Source organism: Euphorbia lathyris, chromosome 10, assembly GCF_963576675.1.
Source record: "Euphorbia lathyris chromosome 10, ddEupLath1.1, whole genome shotgun sequence".
Taxonomy (NCBI): Eukaryota; Viridiplantae; Streptophyta; class Magnoliopsida; order Malpighiales; family Euphorbiaceae; genus Euphorbia; species Euphorbia lathyris.
In genome coordinates this window covers 8,955,126-8,982,723 of record NC_088919.1, presented here as the reverse complement: position 1 = coordinate 8,982,723, position 27,598 = coordinate 8,955,126, and the positions used below count along the sequence as shown (strand labels likewise).

Genomic DNA, 27,598 nt, shown 5'->3' with positions numbered 1-27,598 from the left:
GGAAGAAGTCCAGCTAACTACGGTTTCGGAAGAAGTAGTCAAATTAAAAGGCTCAAAAGTAGACCCAGAAGATGAAGAGGAACTCCTAAACATTCAGCAATCAAAGCAAAAATCCACTTACATGTGAGTTAAAAGCTCTGCAAGATTTCGAACTCTGGAAGAACTCTGGGCAAAGGAACTCGACGAAAATGGGAGAAGAATGCAAATGCAATAGAAAGAGAAAGAGAGGAAAGAAGAAGACGATTTCTATCCCCTCGGGCGGCGCGCCCATGACACGTGTCATCCGTCGATTGGCATCGAACAGAGTGACCATTAATGCAAGTCATCATGACGGCGCGCGAAGAAGCTCAAAAGCCCTAAAGGACTTTAAAGGAACTTTAGGGGGGCTTCTGATAACATTGGGATATTATCCAAAGGATCAAAGGAGATATTCGCCTAGAACGGCCACGTATTGACCGCCTGATACCGGAATGTTACGGCGTATCAAGCAAGGGGATCCGATAGGCGGATCACCAAGACCTCACCACAAGGGATCCGCGGACGAACCTATGTGGCGAATCGCCATAACCTCTCAATCCGCCAGCGGAACAGCTGAGCCGATCCCGCAATAAATACCATGAATAAGCTATTAATAAGCTAACGGGCATACTTAAAGGAAACCAGTAACCGCCATTAATGAAGCATTAATGGAGACTTTCTAGTTACTAATGGTTACAACTTCACTACTATATATAGTTTGCATCTCAAAGCTATCAAGGTACACATACACACAATCCTAGAAACCTTACTTTGTCAATTCAGTTTACTCTTTCATACTTTATACTGACTTTGGCATCGGAGCTTCCTCCCGTCGAACCCAACGACGCCCCCCATAGGGACGGAAGCTGAACAGAAATTCTCCATAAGTCATCAAGACTTAGATCCGAAGTTTCAGAATGGTTCAAATGATGAAGATTTGACTACCGTTGCTCCGTTGCGAATCTGGAGTTACGATAAATATATTTTTCAACGGTCTTCTATTTTAGATGTACTTTTTATGGTTTTTTTGTTTTTTATAGTCTTTTTCCTGCCTTTGTGGATCATGTAATAGGCTTTGCCTATATATATGTGAGGTTTCACTCCTTACTATTTTCATGTTGTACTATCAATCTTATTACTTAATGAAATTTTAGCATTCTCATAAAAGAAAAGGTGTTTTATCATTCAAGATCCATACGAACACTACTGATAACTGCTATTAAAATAAAATAAAAAATTTCAAAAGGATAACTTAATTATCAAACAAGCTGAAATCAAGACATTATCCTTGCTATATCCACAATTAAATTAGAAAATAATACATTCTTTACAAAAAAAAACTATAACAAAATCTGCCAAAAACTACAATAAATCACTAAAAAATATATGATCATTTAATCATCAATTCAAATAAATAAAAAATAAATCATGTTAATGATATATCACCTCAATAACATTGAATTCGTCGGACAAAACACGACGACTTCGACTCACCTTCTCTTTCAATTCCTCCTCTAATGTACTCCAGCTCGTGTCGGAGTGTTTTACAACCTTCCACCGCGTGGGGAACAGGGAGGAGTTCGCCGTTGACTACGGTAAGAAGAAGTTTTGGAACTTGAGGAACTGGTACTTTTATTCCCCTTCGGCTTTTCTTTGATTGCATCTATTTGTTCTAGTGCCTCGAGAACTTCTTTCATAGCCGGACGGCTTTTAGGATCCAATCCAATACATTTTAAGGAAAGTTGTGCGGCTAGTAACATCGCTTTCGATGTGTATTGTCCTTCTATTCTTAAGTCCATAACGTTTTTCAACTTTTTTTTGTTCGAGAGAATCGGCTTCAACCAATCAACAAGGTTTTGCTGTCCGTTTGGACGCTTTGTATCAAGTGCCCTTAAGCCTGTCATCAATTCAAGCAGCACCACCCCGAAGCCATATACATCGCTCTTTATGTATAAATGACCTGATTACGATAGGAAAACACTATGTCAGCTGATTCATATAGCTATAAGAACAAGGGTAAATAATTTATTAATCCCCCACTTTTTACCTAACATACTGTTTAGTCCCCATATTTTGAAAAACACATTATAAGGTTCCTATCTTTTGTCAATATTAATCCTTTGATCCTTTTGTCTATTTTTTTTAGATTTTTAATCGTTATATTGGTATAAACAGATAAATAGAAAATAACAAGGTAACATGGTCATTTTGTATTATACTATGAAAACTAAGATATGTTCGGATAAAAATCTAAAAAAAAATTTGATAAAAGGACCACAGGGTTAATATTGACAAAATATACGGATCTTATAATGTGTTTTTCAAAATAGGGGATTAAATAGTGTGTTACGTAAAAATGTGGGGACTAATAAATTATTTACCCTAAGAACAATTTGATACAATATTCTAGTACACAATGAGAATTCATCCTACTTTCAATCCGACAATAAAATCGGACAAAGCTCGGCTCATCAAAGCTCGATTCGAGAGGGTTCGACTCGAGATATTAATGAGCCAATACCGAGCCTACATAGGTTCGGGCTCGGCTCGGCTAGCTTACACCCCTACTTCTTTACTGTAAAACAGCTGTGTTTTTCGCTTCAACAGCGAGATTGACACGTGTGTCTACTTCAAGGGCTACACAGCCCCTGCGGTTGCAATTGATGCGTCAAATTGACGTTTAATCTGCTATATCTTTATAAAAAATGGGTGAAATTGGTCATAAACTAACGCATCGATAGCTGAAATGACTTCCCGGACCAGTATTTAGTTCATCGGAAATCATTTCATTCTTTCAACTAACTTGATCTTTGAAACATTTTGCGACTAAGTTGTCGGAAAATGGACACAATGATTCAAATTTTGCAACTTACGGCGTTACCTGTTGCAATATACTCAGGAGCAGCATAACCATAAGTTCCCATAACCCTGGTTGTCACATGTGAGTCACCACCCGAAGGCCCCAATTTTGCCAACCCGAAATCCGATATCTTTGCATTGTAACTCTGAAAAGTTAAGGAAGATGAAGTAATTAAACGCTTTATGAATGCCGGAAAATACAATATAAGAGTAACATATATTGCAAGTAGAAACTAAATAAGGCATTGCCATATCGGTAGGCGGGCAATTTCTGATACAATGACGCGATTTACAACGACAACCCGACTTGTTTAACATGGTTATCATTTTTAGTGCATTTATATCGTTATAATTACATGGCACATTGTGGATAACATAACACGATTATGACACACCAACCCGACTTGCCAGTGCCACTCCTATTTGGAAATTGGAGGTCCAAAAATTTGGTGTTAGCTAGCAATAAAGGGTGGCCCGGTGCACTACGCGTCCTCGCTAAGCGAGGGTCGGGGGAGGGGTCCCACCACAAGGGTGTACTGGGGGCAAGCCTTCCCCTGCCAATTTTAAGACTCGAACCCGTGACCTCTTGGTCACACGACAACAACGTTTACCGTTGCGCCAAGCAATAAGATATAAAAATCGATTTCGAGCTTTATTATCAACTCGAAGATATATTTAGGTTCAATGAAAAAGAAACGACAACATAGAATTCAGCTCGGTTTAGCACGGTTTTCCATCTAATATGAATTATCAATCGAACTTAGCCCGATTTCCCATCTAATATGCATAAAGGAAAACGTGAAAACCCTATTCGAAGAACCGGTATTCGCTAAACTTTTTCAGCATTGAGCTCGTTTTAAGTAGAGTAGTAGTTACGACTCAATAAGAGCTATACATAACCGTAAATCGTTTAGCAGTTCAATCAAACAGTATATTGCGGTAAAACTTACCCCATCAAGCAGTATATTTGAAGCCTTGAAATCTCTGTAAATAACTTTCTTATCTGAAGTATGCAGAAAAGCAAGACCCCGAGCTGCTCCAATGGCTATCTTGAGCCGTAACTCCCAAGATAACGGTTCAACTCCACCATTTCCTGAACAAAAAACGAACCCGATAATTAACCAAAGTTACCAAGAATAAGCTAACACTAGTTAGCCCTTATTCCTTATCATTCTTACTTCGGAAAAGATGATTCTCCAAGCTTCCCCGCTGCATAAATTCATACACGAGAAGCAACTCTTTATCTTCCCAACAATATCCTAACAATTTAACCAAGTTCGGATGCGATAGCCTTCCGAGAAAGTTCACTTCCGACTGCATTATCAGATTAAAAATTCAATTTAGGTAACGTAAGTTATAGAGACATTATACAAAGCATTAATTTAGAATTCAAAATGTGCAAATTAGGACCAATGTTGCACGGATACTGGAACGAAAACGGACACGGCAAACGTTATTTCTAATACATAACTTTCATAAAACACGGACTCAAAACGCGGAAACACTAGTAACGAGAAGTGTAAGTGCAACATAGCTTAGGACCTATTCAGACATTCAGCCACTCGCCAAATGATCAAGAACCAGCGCTGAAATTCATAAGTTATAATTTATAATGCTACAGCATAGTTTAGGAAACGGGTACGGGAACGGGTACGGGAAACGTTATTTTTCTAAAACATAAAGGGCGGCCTGGTGCACTACGCGTCCCCGCTAAGCGAGGGTCCGGGGAGGGGTCCCACCACAAGGGTGTGTTGGGGCAAGCCTTTCCTTGCCAATTTATTTGGCAAAAGGCCGCTCCTAAGACTCGAACCCGTGACCTCTCGGTCACACGATCATTGCACCAAGGCTCGCCCTCGTTATTTCTAAAACAAACCCATCATAAAATAGCCTTCAAACGAAAATGAACACAGGCATGGAAACGGACACAGGACACGTTATTTGTAAAACATAACCGTCATAAAATAACCTTCAAACAAAAATGGACACGGACAAGAGGGAACGCTACTAACGAGAACTGTCCGAGCAACATAGCTTAGGACCTATTCGGACATTCAGCCACTAGCCAAATGATCAAGAACCAGCCCTGAAATTCAGGAATTGATTTAAAATGAAAAGCATTGATGTTATGCAAATTTTATCTATTTCGGATTTCAATAACTAACTATGCGGCTCTGCTCCGACTGCATTATCAGAATAAAAACTGAATTTAGGTAACATAAGTTACAGAGACATTATACAGAATTAATTTAGAATGCTAAATGTGCAACTTAGAACCTATGTTGCACAGATAATCACACTGAAACGGACACCCGAAACATTATTTCTAAAACATAACCATAACATGAATCGCGGAAACGCTATTAACGAGAAGTGTCCGTGCAACATAGCTTAGAACCTGATCAGACATTCAGCCACTAGCCAAATGATCAAGAACCAGCCCTGAAATTCAAGAACTTGATTGAAAATGAAAAGCATTGAAGTTATGAAAATTTTACCTAAACAATATCTGATTGCAATAACTAACTATATAGCGAATACAAGATTGGTCGGCTGGGGGGTCAAATTTACACGTGTGCATAAAAAAAAAAAATTGCTAAATCAAACACGCCCAAAATGTTTTTTTCCCGTATATATACATATTATCACCTCAGTAGTCAAGAACCAATTTATCGTATAAAACTTCTCAAGATTAAGCTAGATTAAGACTATAAAAGTAAAATTGAGTCATTTTGAACAAACTTGGGAAATTTATCGTTTATCATATATTGAATTTTGTAACTAAATACAAACTCAATGAGTTAATTAACCACCCGAACCTTAACCGTTTATACTACAACCAAAAAATTGTGTTTAATCAAACAATTATATAATATAACAATTCCTAATTTATCAAATCCCTAATCAAATTAAAGGTATCAAACTAATTTATCAAATCCCCAATAAATTAAAGGTATCAAACTAATTTACCATAACTTATCAGGGTGGTTCCGGAGGCTCCTGCCGGAGGAGCCTGCCCCAGTGTAGGGAGAGTTTGACCATAGGCAAACTCAACCCCAAGTATGGGCAAAGCTACAAGAAGGCTTTGGCATGGAGTGGCGAATGGGACATATCAACATACGCTAATGGTAGATTCTGAGTTGGTATAAGCAACACTATATGGGCAGGGACCATGCTGGTGTTGGATCTCCGCCACCCCGTCGGCAGTGGCTTCAACGGTCCACCCTAGTCCACTAGGAACTAGGAGAAGGCTTCGACATAGAGTGGCAAATGGGATATATCAACATACACTGATGGTAGAGCCCGAGTTGGTATAAGCAACACCTATAGGGGTCAGGGACTACTCCGGCATTGGATCTCCGCCACCCCTGTTCAGTCGGCATTAGCTTAAGCGATCCACCCTAGTACACTAGGAACTAGGAGAATCAGGCATTCGAATGTCTCCATAGGGTGGAACTTTATGGACACTATTGGCTCTTGAGTTAGCCCATGTGTCCCTTTTAGGGCGAGATTTAATCACAGGGCAACCCAGTGGAACGGATTACACATTGACGGAGGCGAAGGGATGGACCCCAGGCCCACTGTATCCACCCCAGTATATGGCTCTACACAAGTGACTTAGTTAGAATGGCATTTTCATTCAATTATGACCCTAACTGTACCATTGGACCCAGCATTTAATGATGAATTTTTGAATCTGGTTACTTTCATTTAATGAGAAACAAACAATATTCCCAATTTAAACAAAAACAAACAATTTCCACTTGCATAATTGAAGTAAGAAAGAAAGAAAGAATACCTACCTGCCACTCCTGAAACCCTTGCATACTTTCTGAGTTCAATTTTTTGATAGCAACCACCATTCCAATTCCACTTTTTGAAGGTGCAAAAGTCCTTTCATCAATCCATCCTCTATAAACTTTACCAAACCCACCTTCACCCAACAAAGTATCTGCTTTAAAACCCTTAGTAGCACTTTTCAGATCAGCAAAGGTGAATTCTTTCATATTGGGTGCTTCTAATATTTGACCATTAGGGTTTCCTTCATCATTTCCTTCACTTGCAGCTGCTGAAAATTGACTTCTTGTACTATTTGTAGTTGCAGAGAAATCCATAGTTGTTGTTGTATTGTAATAATTACCTGATGACCCTTTTAAATTAACACAATAAAAACACAGATCAGATCAATTAAAAACCCCCCAAATCCCCCAAAACCCCCAAATTAAGCAGAATTAAGGAAAATCACATCACATACCTGGGGTTGGAGGGTTATTTGTACTGATTCTTGAGCTAGGATTAGCATCATCAGAAGGAATCCTAAACCCAAACCCAAAACAATTACCCATATTGACTTTAGTACTTTTTCCTCTCTTAGATGATGCTAAAACATGTTGGTAAGGGAGAATTATATGCTAAAGGTTGAAGCTTTAAGGAACCAATGAAGAAAAAAAGGGGGAAAAGTTGAGGAAAGAAAAAGGGGGTTTTGTTTTTGCTAATATGAACATGAAAATTTTCTAACTTTGTGTGGATGGAGAAGCTGAACTCTTTTTCCTCGCAGTTACCATGAATTCACTCGTTTTGTAACATATTTTTTTGTCTTGTTTTGATTTGGGGTTTTTTTTCTCCCCAATTTATAGGATGAATCCAAGAGAAAAGGGGGAAAAAAGGATGAACTTTGAGGTGAATTGTCGCTGCCGTTATTATATGTAGCAAAAGACAACGTGTGTTGGTGTAGACATAAATAAGTCAACAAGGCGTGGGTTTAGAGCATTGCTCTGTAAATTCTCCATTGTTATTGCTATTTAAGTAGTAGACCAAAGTGCTCCTCAACTAAGTATTTGAAATGGGACAAGAGCACCTTAATGGTTGGACCATACCACCTAAAAAAAACTTAATTACAAATGATGTGTTAAGCGGAAAAAAAAAAAAAAAAAACTCTCCAATTACAAAACACTTCCAACAAAAATCATCTTTAGTTTACACTTTATTTGAGTGGATCCTATATATAAATTTTATTTACTTTAATTTAATTAATATTTTTTGCATTAATAATATTTAGAACTCCGCCTGTGAGAGTCACTTGGTGGCATTTTACGGTCGGTCCCAAGTCCGGACAAAGGAGGAGGGTTGCAGTAGGTTTGTGGTGGCCAGCGTAAAACTTAGCCACATCTTATGGACATGAACCAAAATATGAATACCATGTGGGCGTTGCCTACTCAGCGATGCGCTACACTTCATAGACCCGGGTGTAGTGAAAAATGTGCAAGGGTTGGTAGGTCATCGTCCTGAAGCGGTGCGCCATCCTGAGGCCCGGGGGTAGTGTCAAATGTGCAAGGGTTCCCACATGATGGGCACATGCGGGTAAATGAGCTAGTCCACAGTAACGGTAATAATACGGGTAGGGATAGTAGGTTACGCTTTGGGACATGGAACATAGGCTCTTTGACAGGAAGATTAGTTGAAATTGTAGATGTTATGAAGAGGAGAAGAATAAATATAATGTGCCTAAAAGAAACCAAGTGGGTTGGAGCCAAGACTAGAGAGATAGCTCCTTGGGTTTATAAGCTTTGGTACTCAGAAAAGGATAATGGTAGAAATGGGGTAGGTATTCTTATTGATAGGGGGTATATTAATGATGTAGTAACGGTGTCTAGAAAGAGCGATAGAATTATGAGTATTAAGATTGTGATAGGGGATGAGGTTGTGAATGTCATAAGTGCATATGCACCACAAATAGGATTAGATTCCTCTATAAGACAAGATTTTTGGGAGGACTTGGAGGAAGTGGTACAATAGGTTCCTAGGGATGAGAAGATGATATTGGGTGGTGATCTTAATGGACATGTGGGTTCTAGGCGAGATGAGTTTGAGAGTGTTCATGGAGGTTTTGGTTTTGGAGATAGAAATGAAGCAGGAAATGATACTCTGGAATTCGCATCAGCTTATGACTTGAGTATCATGAACACTTGGTTTACGAAAAGAACCTCCCACTTAGTGACTTATCGGAGTGGCGGTAATGCGAGCCAAATTGACTTCTTCCTAGTAAGGAATGCTTGGAGAAAGAGTTATATTGATTGTAAGGTAATCCCTGGTGAGAGTACGACAACCCAACATAGAGTTGTGGTGCTTGATTTTCGAAGTAGGAGATGTCTAAGAAAACGAATACCACAAGTGGAGACTAAGATTAAGTGTTGGAATTTGCAAGGGGAGAACCAACAAAATTTTGCAGACGAGATGACCACAAAAGATATTTGGACTTTAAAGGGGAATCTAAAGGTAGCATGCCACCGGGTAAGGACACATCTTAGTGGACAGAAGAAGTACGGCAAACAATAAAGAGTAAGCGAGAATCCTATAAACTATTGGGGAAATGCAGGAGTAATAAAAACTACGAAAAATACAAAGAGGCTAAAATGGAAACAAAGAAGGTCATACGAGATGTTAAAGCGAAGGTGAATCGGGATCTGTATACAAGATTGGATACGAAGAAAGGGGAAAGAGACATATATAGAATTGCGCGGATGAGAGATAGGAAGACGCGAGATTTCGAAAAAGTTAAATGTGTGAAGAATGTGGACCAAAAAGTCCTAGTTGGAGATAAGAATATCAAGGAATAATGGAGGTCCTATTTTGATGAGTTGTATAATGGAGATCGTGGACAAGATGTTGGAGATATAAGTATCCTTCACAATGTGATAAATCGTGACTGCATGCGGAGAATTCAAAATGGTGAAGTCAAAATGGCATTAAGTAAGATGAGAGATTGAAGAAATCAGTAGGATCAGATGGCATCCCTATTGAGATTTGGAGATGTTTGGGAGAGAGATGAATTGAATGGTTGACGACGTTCTTCAATAAGATTTGGAGAAACAATAAGATGTCATCAGAATAGAGGAACAGTATTTTGATCCCTTTGTATAAAAACAAAGGCAATGTCCAAGATTGTGCCAACTATCGAGGAATCAAATTAATGAGTCACACTATGAAACTTTGGGAGCGAGTGATCAAACAAAGGCTAAGGAGGACGATGAAGATCTCAGAAAACCAATTTGACTTTATACTGAGAAGATCAACTATGCCTCACATCTCCGCAACATAGATTTGGTGGAATCATGATGAACACATATATGTCTCTTTGGAGATCTTGAATTTTCCATTCGATGAGGCTGTTTAGGATGTGTTGGCGAATGATGATGCCTTCGGTGTATAGGACTAACGGTCCTTTCCTTTGATCGACCTTTGTCCATTCCATGTTGAGATTCTTACGATGCATTTATTTTTATGGATAGGTTCAGACACTATGATGTTCTGTAGAACATGCCATGGAGTTATGTTTGTCTACATGTTTACTTGCCTCTTTTGCTTCCTTTAGCTCAGCTTGCATTACCTCCATTTGCATAGCGTCCTATGCCCTTAGAATGTTCATAGATTCTTGAACAAAGCTCATGTTGTATATAGGATTTTTTTATCATCTCGTCCATAAACCTACGTTGCTCGTGATCTAGAGATCCTAAGCATGTTTCGATTTTCTGGTCTAATATTGGAGCGATATGCAATGGCTCCGGCAAGTTATCATCAACATGAATGAGGCCATGTTTTCTCGTTTGAGTGGCTAAAGTACTTGGAATATTTGAACCCGGCTGAATAACAGGTTGAAGCGCGAAGTTATTCATCTGAGTCATATCGGGAAGTTCGATCCATGCTCACGACACCACTTGATGTCTCTCAATCTATGACGTATGCTTGATAGACTGAATCTGATTCACCTAAGAATGAATCAACAAACTGTTAGAGATGGGTCGGTGTACAACGTCCCTCCTCCGATGCTGATAGTGAAGTAAGAATGACTTAGAAATCAGAGTGAAGTCAGAATGATTATGTATACTGTGCTTCTTTGAAAGTAACCATTTATAGAAATAGGTGAAAGATACAACCACTATGTACATGTTTGGTCCATATATCTATATGCTTTGTATCTATCTTCCATTTCCGTAAGTTAAAACGTTCTTTAGAAATTAGGAGTGTATATTTAGAATCCGACTATATGATTGAGATTAGGAACTAAATTATAAAAAACAAATATATCATATTTTATAATCAAGAATTAAAAAAATATATATTTTTTGGAATAAAATCAAACTTGCAATAAACCTTTCGAAAGACCGAGTTTTCTTGTAGCACGTGGAGAAGTATGAGTTTCCATTGACTTTTTCTTTTCTTTATAAAAAAAATTACGAAAAAATATATATATTTTATACATAATAATATGAATTCACTATATACGTACGTTTTATGCAGGACTTCAAATTTATGAGAAATGGAAATTGAAAGAAGTCAAAGTTAAAGAACGAGAATGACTTTCATTTCAAGCCATTAAATGCATAGTGAAGCAAATTAAATAAATAAAACTGATACCATACTAAATAAATACCTGCAAAAAGCTGGACACATAGACACGTGGACCAATTTTGATCATATTTGATAAATAACTGTTAGCATTTAGCGGTTAGCTGATTATAGGGATGGTTTGGTTACATACTTTTCACTTTATATTTATCTTTTCACTTTAAAGACAGAGTTTTAAGTGTTTAGTTAGACACCTCATGTTTATTTTTTTTACAGCTGATAAGTAGTTTTTTATAAAAGCAAAGAATCTCTGCTTTTTGGAAAAAAAAAGCAGCTTTTTTTGAAAGGTAAACAGCAAATCGTAAAAGCAAACAACATAGGAACAGTAAATAGCAAGTAGTCAAACGGACCCTACATTAATTGTTAGCTTATTATCTATCTTTTTAGCTGATTTGACTAGCTTATTGTGCGAATTTGTTTGGTAAAACTTAGCTGATTGTTAATATTTATTTGTGTAAAATGACAAATAAGGACATAATTGTTGATCCAAAATAAATAAATTTTATTTTTATGTAAATAAAAAGCATATAGTTAAGTTTTAGAGTAAGATTGTAAATAATAAATACAATAAAAAAAATTAATTTCATGTAGGTCTCAGCGAGACCTATACACGTCTCGCCAAGACCTACTACTCCTGGAACTATTTTCCAGGAGTTCGGTTCAACTCACCCGACTTCTTCAATGCACACCGAACGGTATCAAAACCTAACGCCCTACTCACACTCTTGTCTAACTCTAAACTATCTCTAACCACAAATTGGTTGGATGAGGTGGTATGGAAGTTAGGGAAGTTAGAAAGGAGTTAGGGGAAGTTATGGAGATTAGCGAAGTTAATGAGGTGTCAACTTGTGATTAAAGTCCGAGAGAAAAATAAGGGGTAGTGGGGTGTTGTAGAAATATGACTCTCTTTTTAAGAATCTAATATGTCAAAAGGGAAGAAGAGGAAAAAGTGTATATTAGTTGTTCAAAATTCCACATTTGAAAGCTAGACTTTTTGGGGGAGTTTGAAAGGCTGTATATTTGGGCTTGGGTTTTAGGCTTAAGGAACCCCACAACTAGCCTCCTCTAATTTCTAAGGCTTAGTTGTTTTCTTCTCCTTTCTCTATTATAATATTGAGAAATTTACATAGAAATACATTTTTCAAAAATTATTTACAATTATGTCAAATGATTATTTAAATGATGTCAAACTAAGAAAATCATCATTTTTAATATATTTTAAGGACTAAGATTTATAAACTACGAGTCTAGGATATATTTTTTAGGATTACAATTTATGATTGGGGTCTAAAATTTACAAATAAGAGTATAAAATCATATTTATTTTGTGAAATATATAATAAATAATGACATATTAACAATTAAGTTTTGTGATATATTGTAATTGTAATTTTTATACCCAATGTGATTTTCATGTAACCAGCCCAATAATATTTGCTCATTTGAAATATTATTTAGTAGTGTCCGAGGACGTAGGAAATATTGGCAAAACCTCATTAAAATTCTGGTGTCTTTTCTATTTGTTTTATGTTTTAGCTTTGAATTTGCTAGTCGTTTCTGCAACAGGTGTCTAATTACTCAACTTACTTTCACCAAAATGCTATAAATAGAACTCTAATTCTTCATTCTAACTCACTCATTCAACACATCAAAACCTCCTTCCCAAAAGTTCTCTTCCAATGCTTTGTTCTTAGCTCTTAGTTGTTCTTCCTAGTTCTTAATTCCAATTTCCTTTTTCTACCTTATTTTAGTTTCAATTCAAGTTCTTAGTAGTCTCTTTTTAAGTTCTTTCCATTTAATTTATCATTTCTAAGCCTATAATGATGAATTCATTAGCTAGAATCACATTCCAAATTAATTTTTCCAGCTTTTACCATAATCTGCGTATTTATTTTCCAAGCCCGTTTTGGTTTGATCCCTTCTAAACATTTGTTTCTGACTTCCTGAAGTTAAATTTAGCCTTTTGTTTTTCTTAATTTCGTGTCCCGAAACCCAATTTTACGTACCAATCTTTGCACCTAATTTTTTTTATAGTTTCTGTTTCCAGCTTTCCATACAATCTGTCCCGTTTTTCATTTTCACATTCCTAAGCACCTCATGCGCGTTTTTGTCCCAGATTTTTACATGACCTTATTCTAAATTCCATGAACTTGATTTTAGCCTTTTACTTTACTTGATTCCGTGTTTATGAGCTCTCATACGAGTCCTCCAAAGTCAAGATCAAATCTGTCCAATACTTGCCTACTACAATCAGAAATTTGCTAGATCAATTACATCCTTGCCAACCGACTGCGGTGCTCGTGGATCTCAAGCCGACACCAAATTCAACGCCTCGCCGAGATAGCTATTGTGGCTCCGAGTTTGTCGTTGAATTTCAACTTTTTCTTATTATTGCATTTCAATTCATATGTATTGATATATTTTTCTCAATTCAATTAATTTAGCTACATGTTAATATAAAATTAATTCAATTGTAATCAATTTTATTATTTCCTTTAAACACATGTACTCATCAACATTTATATCAATAAATACCAATTTTTACTAAATCTCGTGTTAATATCGCACTTTTAATTTCCTTTATTTACCTAGTAAGCCTCATTTCCATAGCTAACTTCAAGATCTTCGACGGAAATGATGAGGCTGATAGCTATTACTAGACCAATTGGATTCGGTGGCTGCCTCCAGAACGGAACTGGTCAAAACTAAATACAGACGGTGCATGCACTGGCTGAGGTGCGGCCTCAGCAAGCGGTTTAATTCGTGACCAGAAGACAGTTGGATAGGAGGTTTTGCGGCAAATGTGAGGATTTGTTCACCGCTCCTAGGAGAACTTTGGGGTCTCATGTTTGGTTTAGAATTGTCCTAAAAGAGAGGACTCGGACAGGTTGTTGTCAAGATGGATTCACAAGCAGCCCTTATGCTTATAAGTAAACTCGTATCCCCTTGCCACCCCCTCTCTTGGATAACCATGCAATGCTAGAAATTACGGGATCAAGGATGGAGATTGAAGTTTGTATACACCTACAAAGAAGATAATCGAGCGGCATATTGGATTGCGAGATTTGTAGGAAAACTTCACTTGGATCATCAGGAGTGTGATGTGCCTCCTGCAAGCATGCAGGACATATTACACAACGATTTATATAGGATTAACTTTGATAGACTGATTTAATTGCTTTGTTCTCAGGTTTTAACCCTCCTCTATTACAAAAAAAAAAAAAAAAAAAAAAAAAATATTAGTGATTTTTTTACTAACGGTAACCTATAACTTTTTTACAACAAAAACATCAATTTTTTATACTTATAAATCCATAAAATCATATTTTTTAGAAAACGTTTCCATTATTTTCATAATTACCTTCCAAATGTAGTAGCATAATATAATAAAAAAGGGTAAATTTCAAATAAAACCTCAGTGGTTTCACTAATTTTCAGATAAAAGACTGTGGTTTACTTTTTGTCAAAACGAGGATTGAGGTTTTCTACTTTAGCAAAATAAGGACTTTTTCGATTGATACTATTAAAATCACCCTTGACGACTTCAAAAATGATATATTTTAAGAACTAATGATATTGTAAGAAACTTTAATTCTTCAACTTTTTTATTTTAAGATTATTTAGATGATGTTTGATAAAGAGAGAGAAAGTTAATGTTTCGAGAGAGAAAGTTCCAAAAAAAGATCATTTTCAAAAATCGAAAATGTAGTTCCATAAAAAATGACATTAAACAACTTTAATTCTTGAAATTTTTCATTTTCAGGACGTTAAAGATGGTTTTAATAGCATTAATCCAAATGCGAAACCTCAATCCTCGTTTTGATAAAAAAAGTAAACCACAGTATTTTATCTGAAAATTAATGAAACCATATGGGTTTTATTTGAAATTTACCCATAAAAAAATGTATGTGTCTCAAACCCTTGGATTAATCTACTAGAGGATTATGCTATTTACTAGGCCAGTTTTAGCCCAATATTCATTTTCTAATGTTTCAGCCTGTATTACATAACTCTAGACATGTTTAAGAGTCAGTTTGCCCGTTTAGCTCGCCCAAATCCGTCTCTCATATATTAGGTTTGGACATTTATATTTGAAAATTGGTCCGATCCAGTCTGAACCCGTTCAAACCCACATATGGATTGAATTTAGAATTTGCCAAGCCCGAATTCGAACTCAAACTCAGCCCGCCCCACCCATATATATATATAATCTCTATTTGATTTTTATTACTTTATTAAATATTTTTATTACCTCTATTTGATTTTTTTACTTACATAAAATTATATTTGTTGAGTTTTCTTGAATTAATTAACTAAAATTTTAATTTGTTGTATAGTCATTATCCATATTTAAATTTTATCTTAATTTTTAATTAATTTTTTGCTGCTACTGTTTTTTCTAACGGGTTCATAGCCTATTCCAAGTTCGCCTAACTCTCAGACTAACTAGCCAACATAAATATATATTAGTTGGATGGATTGGGTTTGAGAATTAATTTTCTTACTTTAACTCAACCCGAGTCGAACCCAATATAAATATAATGCAGGTTGAGTTGAGTTTGAACAAAATAGTTTAGTATAAAATCCAATTAAGTTCGGCCCAAACTCCATCCAATCATGAACAAGTCTAAACTTCGGACCTGATTCAACCTGTAGAAATAATCCATAAGCGGCACATGAATTTTAAGAGGTTAACTGTTCACTTTAAATAAATATAAAAGGTCAATAGAACATTTTTAAAGTTCAAAATTCAGTTAGCGTTTTGGAACAAGTTCAGAGGATGCATGATGTATTAAACCCAATGTTATGAAAACCGGATCGGACCAGTCGATGCTGGTTCTTATTATGTTCAACAAACCGGTCCGGTTGAGCAGTTTGGTCCGATTATCCTTTCACACATGTTTAACTTAAAAAAAATGAATATGTTGAAGGTGGGATTCAAACTTAAGCCCTTAGGAACCACTAGGTGTATCTTATCATTAAGCTAGCAGTCAATTGTGATTAAAACAACACTATATACTTACATATTATATTGATACTTAAAATTTAAAATTTTACTTAGTATTTACTTTTTATATATTTTGATAAATATTATTAAAAACTTAATTAATCTTTGCAATAATAACAAAGTTAATTTAGTATTTAAATTTTAAATATACATAAAATAAAATTTTAAACTCTTAATAAATTTTATAATTCAAATAAAATTAATATATATTATTTATGATGTCATCCGGTTCACCCAATCCGAGTTAATCGGTTGAACCAATTAACCATTGACCCAGTTGTCAATCCGGCTCGACATCCGGTCCGGTTTTTAAAACATTGATTAAACCCACAAAATATCCATAACTCTTATAATTAGAAGCACACTTTCATATATGTATAAGATTAGGTATTATATTGATTGTTCAAAAGCTTCTAATATTATGCTTGCCTATGCTCCAAAATTTCTAGAATGGTCCGAGATCAATCAACTGGTCCTGAACCACTCAGATGGTGACACGTCAGCAGTTGAGTCACGCAGGCTTGGTTTCTATAAGCTTTAGCATAGTCCAAAATTTCTAGAATGGCCTGAGATCAACTAATCATAAACCACTCAGATGATGACACGTCAGCAGTTGGGCTCGGGTGCTTGTTTTTTAAATACTTTAGCTCTATGCCTTCTCTTGAAAACATCTTGCCTGAATCTCTTAGTTTCACTTTGTAATTCCATGAATGGTTTTCTCTCTATACTCTCCTTTTCTCTCTCCAACATTTTCTGCCTCTTTGCTACTGCTTTTGCTGCTTCTTCATTCTCTTGCTTTTGGCATTCTGCCTCTTCCTGTATATGTAACAATTTATTCTGTCAACAATAAAGCATGTATATATACAGTAAAACCTCTATAAATTAATAATGTTGGGAACATGAAATTTTATTAATTTATAGAGGTTATTAATTTATCGAGTATAAAATTAGTGATCTGGTCCAAGTTGGGACCAGACGAAATTATTATTTTAAAGAAGTTATTAATTTATCGAGTATTAATTTATGAAGGTTTGACTATATATATATCTTTTACTCGAGCGAATTGAGAAGTATAATCAAGCATTCATCGAGATTAAAGGGTTTTTATGTCGGTGAACTTTGCTATTCTTACACATTGAGCGTATATGTTGAAACCAACAACCAAGCATATATATATGTCTTTCACGAATTTACACGAACAATCAATCATTCATCGAGATTAAAGCATCATGATGTCCGTGAACTTTGCTATTCTTACACATTGATTCGTTGACCATTTATAAACTTATATGTTGAAACCAACAACGAAGCATATATATGTGTCTTCCATCGAGATCAAAGCATCTTTATGTCCGTGAACGTTGCTATTCTTACATATTGAGTCGTTGATCATTTATAAACTTATATGTTGAAACCAACAATGAAGCATATATATGCTTCTTTCACGAATTTACATGTACAATCAACAATTCATCCAGATTAAAGCATCTTTATGTCCGTGAAATTTACTACTCTTACACATTGAGCCATTGATTATATATTGAAATTAACAACCAAGCATATATATATATATGTGTGTGTGTTTTTCACTCGAACAAATTGAGACGTATAATCAACCATTCATCAAGATTAAAGCATCCTGATGTCCGTGAACTTTGTTATTCTTACACATTAAGTCGTTCATCATTTATAAACTTATTCGTTGAAACCGGCAACCAAGCATATCAAATTTACACGTATAATCAACCATTCGTCGAGATTAAAGCATCGTGATGTCTCTAAACTTTGCTATTCTTACACATTAAGAGGGTGTTTGCTTACCTACTTTTCACCTCCAGTTTGCCTTTTCACTTTAAAAGACAGAGTTTTAGGTGTTTGGTTAGACTTTGTAAAAGGTAATTTTCTACAAACACAGGAATCTCTGCTTTCTAGAAAAACAGCTTTTTCAAAAGGCAAACAGCAAACAGCAAGTAGCCAAACAGACCCAAGTCGTTTATCATTTATAAACTTATTCGTTGAAACCGACAACCTAGCATATATATGTGTCTTTCACAAATTTACACATATAATCAACCATTCATCGAGATTAAAGCATCTTGATATTACTGAACTTCAGTATTCTTACATATTGAGTCATTGATCATTTATAAACTTATATGTTGAAACCCTCAAGATGCTTTATTCCGTTTTCAAATAACGAAAGGCGCACCGAATCAAAATATGCAATGATCCTAAACTCTTATGCAATATTATGTAGGATATTCAAATGATGAGATTCAATCATAAGGGACTAGAAATGACCTGGAGGTTACGAATAAGATTGTCGAGAGATTTGATCTTCCTATGCGGCCAACGAGGAATCCCGAATTCTCTACATTTCCTCTTCAACACTGTAACTCCAACTTTCAGATTCTTTGAAGCTTCAGCAATTGGAAGATCAAAGTATTTAACAAGATCTTCCTTAGCAATTCTAGCTATGTCTTCCGTCGCCGCTCTTTTTCTCTTGTTCGGATTCTCCAACAGTTCAGTCCAATCTACTAAACAAAAGAACAATTCTTAGAAACAAACAAACACATATTCATTTGAGAAATCAAATGTCTTTGAGTTTTCATCTTCCTCATTCCTATATGATTAAAAAGCGCATGGACGGATCCAAAGGGGGGTTTGAGCGCTCGCTGGTTGCCAGAAAACGTTAAAAATTCCAAGGCAAAAAACATGATTAGGCCATGATCTTTCATTTTTTGGTTCATTAAGCCCTTAAAAAAGTAATTTTGAACATAAAATTCGGTTAACAGACAGACTGTTATTCATTGCAACTGCATTCGAAATTTGTATTTTTTCACTGTTTGAAAGCAGTTTTGAATGTTCAATGAAAACCGTAAAAACCTTAGTTCAAACTGTAAAGTACTTTTTTTTAATAATTTCAAATACATATGAAGTTAATAATGTCTTTTTAACTGAATTACATACTAATTTGGTCATCAAGTGCTTAACGAGATCAAAAATAAAAGATCACGAGCTTAATGTATCCAAATAAAAATCAAGAGCTTAATGAACCAAAGAATGAAAGATCAAAGCCTAATCATGCTTTTTGCCAAAATTCTATGAAAATTGAGTATGGGTTTTTAATTTTGGGTTAATTACATATAGATGCCCTATGGGTTTGCCGATTTGCAGATGGGTATCTGTGTTATTTTGTTTTGCAAACGCAACCTGTTTGCATAGTAAATATGATACTAAACAACTTTAACTCTTGAAAATTTAATTTTGAGGTCGTTATCGACCAAATTATGGCAAACTGAACCCAAATACAAAATTTTGCAAACCCACCGGGTGGTGTTTGTAAAACAAAATACCACAAGTACCCATCTGCAAATCGGTATAACCACAAGGTATCTACTTATAATTAGTCCTTTAATTTTTATGTAAAAACACCAAAAATATAAATTTAGCATCTATAAATCAAGCAAGAAAGTGAATACTGGATCCGTCAAAAGCAGATTGAACTCGAACTCGAAGTAGAACTCGTACCTCGAGGTGCAGTGAATTCTTTTGTTTGATTGTTGTTGGATGAAGCAACTGAAAAAGGAAGACAATTTAGATCTTGATCCAACACATGTTGAACACTTCTCTTAGATTGATTCAAATCCTTTCTTTCACTTTCACCTTTTTCTCCAAATAAAAATTGCTTTTCTTCTGGTTCTGATGTTCTGCAACTTAGCTTATACATCATTTGGAGATCATAGCTCAAACTTGGGATAGACATCAGTTTGGGGTTACTGAAGATGACAAAGTAAAATCAGAGTCAGAAAATCTATGATATAAGACAATTCTGCTAAAAAAAAGATGCGCTATGCGTCCCTGCTAAGCGAGGGTCCAGGGAGGGTGTATAGGAGGCAAGCGTTCCCCTATCAATTTTTTGACAAGAGGCCGTTCCGAAGACTTGAACTCGTGACCTCTCGGTCATACGACAACAGTGTTTACTGTTGTGCCAAGGCTCGCCCTCTATATAATATAATTCTGCTACTAGAAAAAAATCCTAATCAACTCAATTTTTTCAACAATCATTGAGAAATAAGGTATTGTGTCATTGACAAATGCAAATTCTAAAATACCCTTTTCAGTCCTTTGGGATTTGAAAATTCTTAGTCACAAAAGAAACCATTTGAAATCATTAAAAGTTGCTTATTAATCTGCTGTTATTGTTCAAAGGTAAAACAGGCGGCCACTGAAATGTAACATAAAAGTCACTTAAATTTACACATTTTAACATTAGGACCACTAAATTTGAATTAACGCTTCAAAATGACGGTTGAAGGCCTCAAAATGGAAATTTTGAAGATTTAAAGTTGATTAGAGTATAGTCAATTCTTAAAATGTTTATTTGAGATCATCAACTGTCATGTCATTTTAAGCCGTTAATTAAAGTTTAATGACCATAATGTTGATTTTTGTGTTGTATTTTGAAGTTTAGTTATCATACCGTAAAAATAGGGATATGGTGCAAAAATACCCTCAATATTTAGGCCTAAAAGCAATTTTACTCTTAAAGTTGGCCGACAAGAGCAATTTCACTCCTAACGTTGACAAGTTGGGTCAATTTTACTTCTAGTGTTTGAAATTCACCCAACTTGCCAACATTATGGGTAAAATTGTTTTTGCCTATTAATATTAGGGGTAAAATTATATCATTTTAAACGTTAAATGATAAGATTGCTCTTGCTAGTAAACGTTAGGGGTATTTTTGTACCTCATCCCCCTCAAAATAAGTAAAGTTTAGCTACCAACTCATTCCATCACTCTCTCTGACCCCATTTTTTTACTTCTTTTACTATGAATAAAGTACCAAAATGACCTTAAAGTTTTTGAAAATTACCAATTTAACCTTAACTTACAAAATAACACCATTTGTGTACCAATTTAGTTCTAGATAACAGAACTTTAGCCTAATTCATTCCATCACGCTCTCTCAGACCCCAATTTTCTTTTTAGGACAAATAAGGTATCAAAATGGCCTCAATTTTTTTGAAAATTACCAATTTAACCTTAACTTACCAAATAACACCATTTGTATCAATTTAGCTGTAGACAACGGAACTATACCGTAGCTTGGTACAATTTCACAAACATTGGGTCACCATCAAGTTATATTATCCGCGACTAAATTAGTACCATTTCACAAACAAACATTAAACCGGGGTTAAATTGACATTTCTCAAACACATTACCCATTTTGATACTTTCTATGATCAACAAAACACCATTTGGGGGAAAAGAAAAGATCAGAGACAAAAGGGGTACCTAGAAATCTCAAGTAAACAAGGAAACTGAGTGAAAACAGAAGAATTCCCAGAACAAAATGCAAAAACACATCTCCATAAACCAAACACTTTTCCTTCAACAAAACCCCCAAATTTTCCAATCTTCAAAACTGGGTTTGCAGGCAGTTCAACATAAGAAAAATCCAAAGAGAAAAGGAACTCTCTTTCAACTTCCTTAACCTCCCCATTTTTCAATCTATACACATGCAAACTCCTAATCAACTCTGCAACAAAAACCCCCCAAAAAAACAACAAAAACCCACCTCAAAAACAGGTAAATCAACCCCAAATTTTGATAAAGATTTCACCTTTTTCAATGAAGAACAGTGTAAAAAGAGTACCTTTGTTAATGGTGTTTTCAAAAACCCAGAGAGCTGTTAAAGGGTATTCTTGATGATGGTGATCAGAGAAATCCATGGTGGAGAAGAAATCATGATTGAAGAAGAAATAGAAGAAATGGGGAAAATGGGTAGATGGAGAAAATTGAATTGGTGGAGGCAAAATTAAGAAGTTTGCATGAGGTTTTTATTCTTTTTATTTGTTTTTTACTGCTGAGAATTGCAGAGTCCAGCCAACCCAAATTGAGTAATTTTTTTATTTGGATTTAATTTATAAAGGCCACTTTTTAAATATTTTTTTGGGGGTTTTTTAATAAAAACATTTGATGACGAATATGGATGAGAAACTAGTTTGAAAACTATAACTAATTCAATGCTTCTTTGAAGTTTGACCGGTATTATGAATTTATTTACTCTTATTTATTAGATTATTTATAAGCATTTAAGGGTTTTTAAGTTAAATCTAGGCATTACATTTATTTGGGTATCCGAACTAAAGCTTAAAAGTCAACTACGATCTTAAACTATTAAATTCATCAAGCATGTTAATCATCAATTACGTCTTTATCCTATTAATGCTTCTTTGAAGTTCGAATAGACCCGTGTTATGAATTTATTTACTCTTATTTATTACTTCATTTGTTCCGCAATATATGTCTTTTAAGATAATGTACACTAATTGAGAAATGCAATTAATTTTAAGTAAAAAACTTTATTACTCTTGTATTAATTGCATCCACTAGTAACTTTATCTATTCCCAATGCAAACTGTCAACTTAAATAGGGATATATTTGGTAAAAGTAAATTAATGTGCATAGATTGAAGCAAAATGTCATGTATTATGGAACAAAAAAAAACTTCTCTAGAAAAACATGTATTGTGGAACGAAGGAAGTATATTATTTATAAGCATTTAAGGTTTTTTAAGTTAAATCTAGGCATTAGTTTGAAATTAAAATTTCTTCAATTAGGATCTTAAACTATTAAATTTATCAAGTAAATCTATGAACTAAGCAAAAATCATTAATTGAATTGTCATTCTATCCTAAAATCGTAAAATGTGACTATTCGATATGAACTATAATGATCTATGTGTTAGCTTAAAATGGATTTGAGGAAAAGGGTATGAAACTGTTCAATCGAATTATTCTCGATGATGACTGAATTGATGATTTTTGCGCAGAATAGAGACTCAATTGATCATTTTTACTTAATTTAAAGACTTGATTGATAATTTTGATAGTTTAAAGTCTTAATTGACTTTGAAATTTAAGCATTTGTTATATTTGAATTAGGTTGATTTATAAGCATTTTAAGTTTTTTTTGTAAGTTATATGTATAAAAGGTAAATATAACAAACTCTTTAGTATTTGTATTTTAATGATGTATTAACAGTTTAGTTCATCGAATATTTGAACTGTTAAGCATTTTAGTTCATCTATAAAGGATTAAATTATTGAATAGAATAAAAATTAAAGATTAAGCAGTGTATTACTAAAATACGAGGATTAAACAATGTGTTCGATAAAAATGTAAAGGATAATAGATTATTTACGATAACTTAACTCAAACATCGTTACTAAACATAAGAATGTTTTCTCTCTTTTTTTAGCATGTACAATTTTTATTCTTTTTTCATTTACTCTTCAATTTCATAACCTATTTTGACATTATTAAAACTTTATTAGTATTTAATTTGAGCAAATAAACTGATAATGCTTATATAGTTTTTATTCTGTTTTCATTTACTCTGACATTTCATAACATATTCTATATTATTATTCTTTAAACTGTTTAATTTGAGTTAATAAACGCCTTATATAATTTTTATTCTCTTTTCATCCACTCACTTATCCAGTAACATATTCGCACAGTATTAGTAATTTATTACTGTTTAATTTGAGATTAATAAACGCTTCCGATCAATGCTTATATAGTTTTTGTTCTCTTTTCATTTACTTTGACATTTTGTAACCTGCTCTATATTGTTAGTACTTTAAACTGTTTAATTTGAGTTAATAAACGCCTCTAATTAATCAATACTTATATGATTTTTATTCTCTTTTCATTCACTCTCTTATTTAGTAACATATTTGCACATTATTATTAGTAGTTTATTACTGTTTAATTTGAGACGATAAACGCCTCTAATCAATGATTATATAATAAGACATATTTACAGGCTACACATCCAATTTATCTTTTTTGTTTAACCGGGAGAAGAGGAGACATGAGGAGAGATAAGGGAAGTAAGAGGAGGAATCGACTGAAACTGGGGTACACCAGAACCAAGTCCCTCAGTTATCAGATTGATAAATCATGCCAATGATTATGCTTTAGCGACTCATGGTAAGTTTCTCTTGAATTCATTGACTCAACTTGCCAATATAAAGGGAAAAATCGTATCATTTTAGACGTTATAGGTAAAATTGCTCATAGTTGTCAACATTAGAGATATTTTTATATCTTATCCCTATTATTTATAATTTTAAAGACTCATACCTAATATTCTATTTAAGCTATTCATTTATTTGAGCTAAGTTTTAGAAGAAAATCTTAGAACAACTAATGTTAGTTTGAATATTAAGAATCTCAAGTCGTTTAAGTAAAGAGTTTGAATTTTAATGTATGAAAAAAACTTTTTTTTTAAAAGCAACACAACAAAAAAAAAATTAGAAAAGAATTCACCTCAAAGTATCGATAAAAAAAATGAGAACCTAGAATTAAAAAATGTTTGTCTATGTTAAAAGAAAAAACATCATAGGACTCTCGATCTTTAATTTTTTAGTAAATTGAACCATTGATTTTTTATTTAAACACATTAAGTATATGGTCGTCGTTTATTTTTTTGTAATATTAAACGATTATTTGTCAAATTAGTTACTACCTCCATCCCATAATATAAGTCATTCTAGAGATTTTCACACAAATTAAGAAATACAATTAATGTTGAGTCAAATTAATAAATTTGCATTGGTTAACTTAAAAAAATCTCTCTGATGTAATTATTGGGCAATAAACATTGGAATGTTAAAAAACACATAGATCAAGATAAAATATTTAATGTTTGGACCAAAAAAACAAACTAAAAGTTATTGGAAAACCAAAACGACTTATATTTTACAAAAAAAATCACTTTCTAAAACGACTTATATAATGGGATAGAGGAAGTAGTTGTGAATATCCAATTCCATTACAAAACATTATTCATTTCATTTGTGTTTGAAATTATATTTTTTATAATTCGAAATAAAGTTTTTAGAGTTTCTATGTTTTGGCCTGTTAAAAATAAAAAATTTGAATGCAGTTAAAATTAATAACACTATATTAACCGAGTTTTATATTTAAAGCTAACTTTTATGGTAATCATGAGTAGGGCTAAGTTTGGATCTTGGAGATCCATTAGACCAAATGTCTGAATAAAAAGATCCATAATTGGAGAATTTTTTTAGGATTGAATCAAATTGTACCGTTGACTTAATTATGTATGATTCTGGAGATTTTCAAATTTCTAATATTATTAAGTAAATATGTTTGAGATTTTAGAATCAGATCGGATATCTGAAAAAAAGGATCTGAAATCTGATTGAACCGTTGATTTTTTTCTTTAGGACAAAACCAAATTGTATCATTAACTTTTTTTTTTTTTGAAATAATACAAAATTTTATTAACTTAAATCATAAGAAATGGTGGTGGACATAATCACTCGCCCGAACAGACACAGAATTGACCGATTTTGCTAGAGTATGGGCAACCCAATTCACTGAACGCTTAATAAAGGAGATAGAGCATATCTCTAAATCTCGTAATAAATTAATACAATCAGAAATAATGTCAACTACATACGAAATACCTTCTAAACCCATTTGAATTGCCTTGATTGTGATGAGACAATTCGATTGAATTTGAATTTTCTCACTGGAGTGAGCGATGCATCTTAATCTAACTTAAAGCTTATTTGATAGTTACGACCTCGGCTAGCTGAGGAGTGAGATTTTCTTGAAAAGCTCTCATCTTAACTAGAATGCATTATCTAGAGTGATTTCTTGATGATGTCATAGATGGAAAAAGAACTTTTGATACTATAATTGAAAAGAAAAAAAGAAACTTGTCAAAGGATAAGACAAAATCAAGCTTGTCAGATAACAAGACTCGTATCCGTTGAACAACAGTAGAGATGAGAGAACTTCAAATTACTCTTTTAATCAAAATTGTTTAACTCACCTTCTTCTTTATTGGGTATTCCTCTGTTTTTCTACCATCGCCATGTTGCTTATTCTTGTATCATTGACTTTATTAGATACAATTCTAGAAATTTACAAATCCCCCGAATTGAATTATGCTCATTCTTAATCATGAGTTTAATGTGACAGTAAATAAAAGATCAGAGACTTAATGTATCAAAATAAAAAATCACGGACTTAATACATGAAACAATGAAAGATTATGGAGCTAAAAATGTTTTTTTTTCTATCATAAATTGATAATATAATGCATGCATATCGTCACTCTATTATTTTGGACTCACTCTTCTTCTTACTTCACAATTTGACCACAACACAACAAAATGCCAATTATGCCATTGGATTAAATATTGACCAAAATGCCCTTATTTGAGCCCCTAAACTACGTGAGATTATAAAAGCATATGATAAGTGAGAGAGGGGTATTTAGGTCCAAAAAGGAAATATGATATGCTCACGAAAGCCACACAAACAACCTAGTCCGCATGTAAGAGAAGTGGCAAAAAGAAGTTAAGAAAAAGGAAATGTATTAATGTAAAATTACGAGAATGCCCTTGAACTCCTCGATTGACGAGCTTGGACCGTTGAGACCGTTGGATTGGATTCTTACGTGACAAAAGCATTTTCAGCTTCACCGTCAAGATTACATTTTTGTTGGGTAAATTACACCCATGGCCACTAAACTTTGCCTTTTTAATATTGTGGCCACTAAACTTCAATTCTTAACGATATAACTACTGAACTTTACAGTTTTCAAAACCGGTTGCCATTTAGCTTCATCGGCAAGATTACATTTTTTTTTGTTATTTTAGCTTAATAAAAGGATAAGGTGCAAAAATATCCCTAATGTTTACCGTTAGGAGCAATTTTATCCTTAACATTGATAATCAATAGCAATTTTACCCTTAATATTATCAAGTTGGATCAATTTGACAAATAGTTCATCAAATTATCTTTTCGATCACGAATCTTTTCATTTACACTTCACATATGAGTCATTTTATCACTCATTAGTAACATATCATAAATATATGATTAGACTTAGAAAAAGAATTAAAAATATATTGTCTTTTATACGAGTTGGACAAAAAAAATTCAAAATATTTCACCGAATTTATAAATATTAATCTCCAATTCTATTATTAAATCATTGAAAATATGAATTTTTTAAAAGATAAATTGATATGCAATTGGTGCAGAATAAGAAACAAAATATATTTGTTTTATAATAATGTCCGGCATTGACCCAACTTGCCAATATTAGGTATAACATTACTCTCGGATGCTAACGTTAGGGATAAAATTTCACCATTTTAGACGTTAATGGTAAAATCGCTCTTGGTGTAAATATTAAGGGTATTTTTACACTTTATTCCATAAATTAATAACATTGAATTTGAAATTTA

The 27,598-nt window shown here is 33.9% G+C and overlaps 2 protein-coding genes across 2 annotated transcripts; both read right to left on the bottom strand.

The window, feature by feature from the left end:
- Positions 1-1,287: 1,287 nt before the first annotated feature.
- LOC136208431 (probable serine/threonine-protein kinase PIX13) lies at positions 1,288-7,631 on the bottom strand. Its single transcript, XM_065999294.1, has 6 exons — positions 7,130-7,631; positions 6,678-7,024; positions 4,056-4,191; positions 3,828-3,970; positions 2,900-3,023; positions 1,288-1,978 (listed from the first exon to the last, which is right to left on the bottom strand). The coding sequence occupies exons 1-6, from the start codon at positions 7,218-7,220 to the stop codon at positions 1,563-1,565; spliced, it is 1,257 nt and encodes a 418-aa protein (XP_065855366.1). The 5' UTR covers positions 7,221-7,631; the 3' UTR covers positions 1,288-1,562.
- A 9,004-nt stretch (positions 7,632-16,635) lies between these two features.
- On the bottom strand, positions 16,636-22,174 carry LOC136209386 (protein RKD5). Its single transcript, XM_066000835.1, has 5 exons — positions 21,951-22,174; positions 21,590-21,833; positions 19,820-20,067; positions 18,590-18,825; positions 16,636-17,104 (listed from the first exon to the last, which is right to left on the bottom strand). The coding sequence occupies exons 1-5, from the start codon at positions 22,024-22,026 to the stop codon at positions 16,895-16,897; spliced, it is 1,014 nt and encodes a 337-aa protein (XP_065856907.1). The 5' UTR covers positions 22,027-22,174; the 3' UTR covers positions 16,636-16,894.
- Between the last annotated feature and the right edge of the window lie 5,424 nt (positions 22,175-27,598).

Coding starts and splice junctions, on each gene's coding strand:
- LOC136208431 (XM_065999294.1), bottom strand. CDS start 7,220: ATGGGTAATTGTTTTGGGTTTGGGTTTAGGATTCCTTCTGATGATGCT. Junction 4,192..6,677: donor AAGGGTTTCAGGAGTGGCAG/GTAGGTATTCTT, acceptor CTGATAATGCAG/TCGGAAGTGAACTTTCTCGG. Junction 1,979..2,899: donor TCCTGAGTATATTGCAACAG/GTAACGCCGTAA, acceptor TATCGTAATCAG/GTCATTTATACATAAAGAGC.
- LOC136209386 (XM_066000835.1), bottom strand. CDS start 22,026: ATGGATTTCTCTGATCACCATCATCAAGAATACCCTTTAACAGCTCTC. Junction 20,068..21,589: donor TGTTTACTTGAGATTTCTAG/GTACCCCTTTTG, acceptor TGTCATCTTCAG/TAACCCCAAACTGATGTCTA. Junction 17,105..18,589: donor ATCTTATTCGTAACCTCCAG/GTCATTTCTAGT, acceptor TTACATATACAG/GAAGAGGCAGAATGCCAAAA.